We start from the raw sequence: 1,814 nt of genomic DNA, 5'->3' as shown, positions 1-1,814 counted from the left end.
TTTTTTTTGTATGTGAAGTACAAATCCAAGGCAGCCTCTGCAGGTTTGGCTGCAGGTAACTGTTTAATGCAATTATTTCCATTATTCTTATCTCTGTTTCTAACAGCTGTTTTTAAATGCTAACAATAAAGTGGCAGACAAGAGTGAGAAAGACCTTGCCAACAAATTACTGACAGAAATGAATGAGGACCAGGTACCTACCTAACCTGTATTTTGCTTCAGTCAAGACACAATCATAGGAAAATTGATTCTTGTGCTTCACCTTAACCATCCTCTACAAGCTTTCTGCAGCAAGATGAACTTGTGTTACTGCACACATCAGTATTTCCCATCTCTGGAAAATATTTTTTCTGAATAACAGATTGAATTCAACCTCAGTTTTATTAATCTGCTTCAAATTGCAGATGTTTGCATTAGATTGAGCCTCAGTTTTGCTTTTTTTTTTTTTTTTTTAAGGAAAAGGTGAAGTACATGAATGGAATCCAAATAAAATCTGTCAACCTGGTGGTGATTTTTTTTCCCCTCCCTTTCCTCTTTTTTGCTTCTTTGTCTCAGCACTGTGGTGTTTTGGATTCTGGGGCCTTGTTTGTGAATCTCAATGGTTGTATTTGATGTCCTGATTCTTTGCTTGTCATCAAGAACAGATGTTCACAAAACAATGGACAGGCTGAATCAGGGAGGTAGGAATAGCCTGTTGCTTTAATTTTCACAAAATATTGTGGAAAGTTTCAAATGCAAATTGTTGTTGTATTAATTTTATAATAGAATGATTTGTTCTGATTAAAAATGTAAAGAAATGCTAAATATACAAGGTATGGTAATCTACATATTGTGATTCTAACTAGTAGCTTTAGCTTTTTTTAGAAACACTACGACACTAACTGCATGTAAATATTTCTTCACATCTAACACAGTCTTCTGATACTTGACATTTCATTTTCAAAATATCTCTGATATGCATATATTTCAGAGGTGGCGAAACAGAGTATGTTTGTTTGCACAGTTTTGCTAATTAGGTTTACTGATGGATGCAAAATAGTACTCCAATGTTTTTGTCCTTAAAACCATCATAGAAATATCAATATAAACAAGAATTATAGAAAACAAACAAACAAAACCCTGAAAAGATTACTTGAATTGGCAAAAGACCTGTTGATCAATGCGATGAGACTGTGGGTGAGGCAGCCACCTTACTGTGCTGGTGTGACTTATCTGTTATAGTTTCTGTGTGTGCGTTGCATTGGCGTGTAGGGACTTGGATGGAAAAGAAGACACTTTACATGAACTGCAGGTGCCCAGTTGTCCAGCAGTGCACACACACATACTGCAAGAGGTTTCCTAATTTGTTTTCCTCCCTCCCTTTTGAGGTTGTCCATTAGCCGCATGAGGAAAACGTGTTTGTCTATCAGAATATTTGTGGTGCAATGTGTGTTGTGATGCTTCTCTCCTCTTGAATTACGTGGCTAGTTGTCTACTCTTATGTAAGGCTGTGGGGTTATGAAATCGTGACTCATGGGGAGATAATTTTTAAAGCATGTTAACAAACTCTTGGTTTCCCTCCTGGCAGGAGGGCACAGTATAGATTTTTGGAGCAGAACTATCTTTGCATATTTGTATATAACTTCTGTACCTGCTACTTTCAGGTGTTTCAGGGACACCTAGACTGCTTGGCAGTGTCAACCATTCAAGCCCTCACAGCAGTAATGCACAAGTCTCCAGCTGCTAAGGTAACAGTATGTATGCGGAAGTCTGTTTGCAGTAGGCTTCTTGATCTTGCTTCCAGATAGTGTTTTTATCACAATATCTTGATGAAT

At 37.3% G+C, this 1,814-nt stretch overlaps 1 protein-coding gene across 1 annotated transcript in view; it reads left to right on the top strand.

Moving 5' to 3' along the window:
- The window catches only part of LOC104520884 (neurobeachin-like protein 1), a gene marked incomplete at its 5' end in the record, with an annotated part of 54,755 nt that overhangs the window by 8,507 nt on the left and 44,434 nt on the right, over positions 1-1,814 (top strand). The window contains 2 exon segments of the mRNA XM_029083672.1: positions 107-193; positions 1,644-1,727. Of these exon segments, the coding sequence (XP_028939505.1) occupies positions 107-193; positions 1,644-1,727 (171 nt within the window).

Source organism: Antrostomus carolinensis, unplaced genomic scaffold (genome assembly GCF_000700745.2).
Source record: "Antrostomus carolinensis isolate BGI_N321 unplaced genomic scaffold, ASM70074v2 scaffold17362, whole genome shotgun sequence".
NCBI lineage: Eukaryota > Metazoa > Chordata > Aves > Caprimulgiformes > Caprimulgidae > Antrostomus > Antrostomus carolinensis.
Note: the sequence above shows the minus strand (reverse complement) of the source record. Positions and strands in the feature narration are given on the sequence as shown.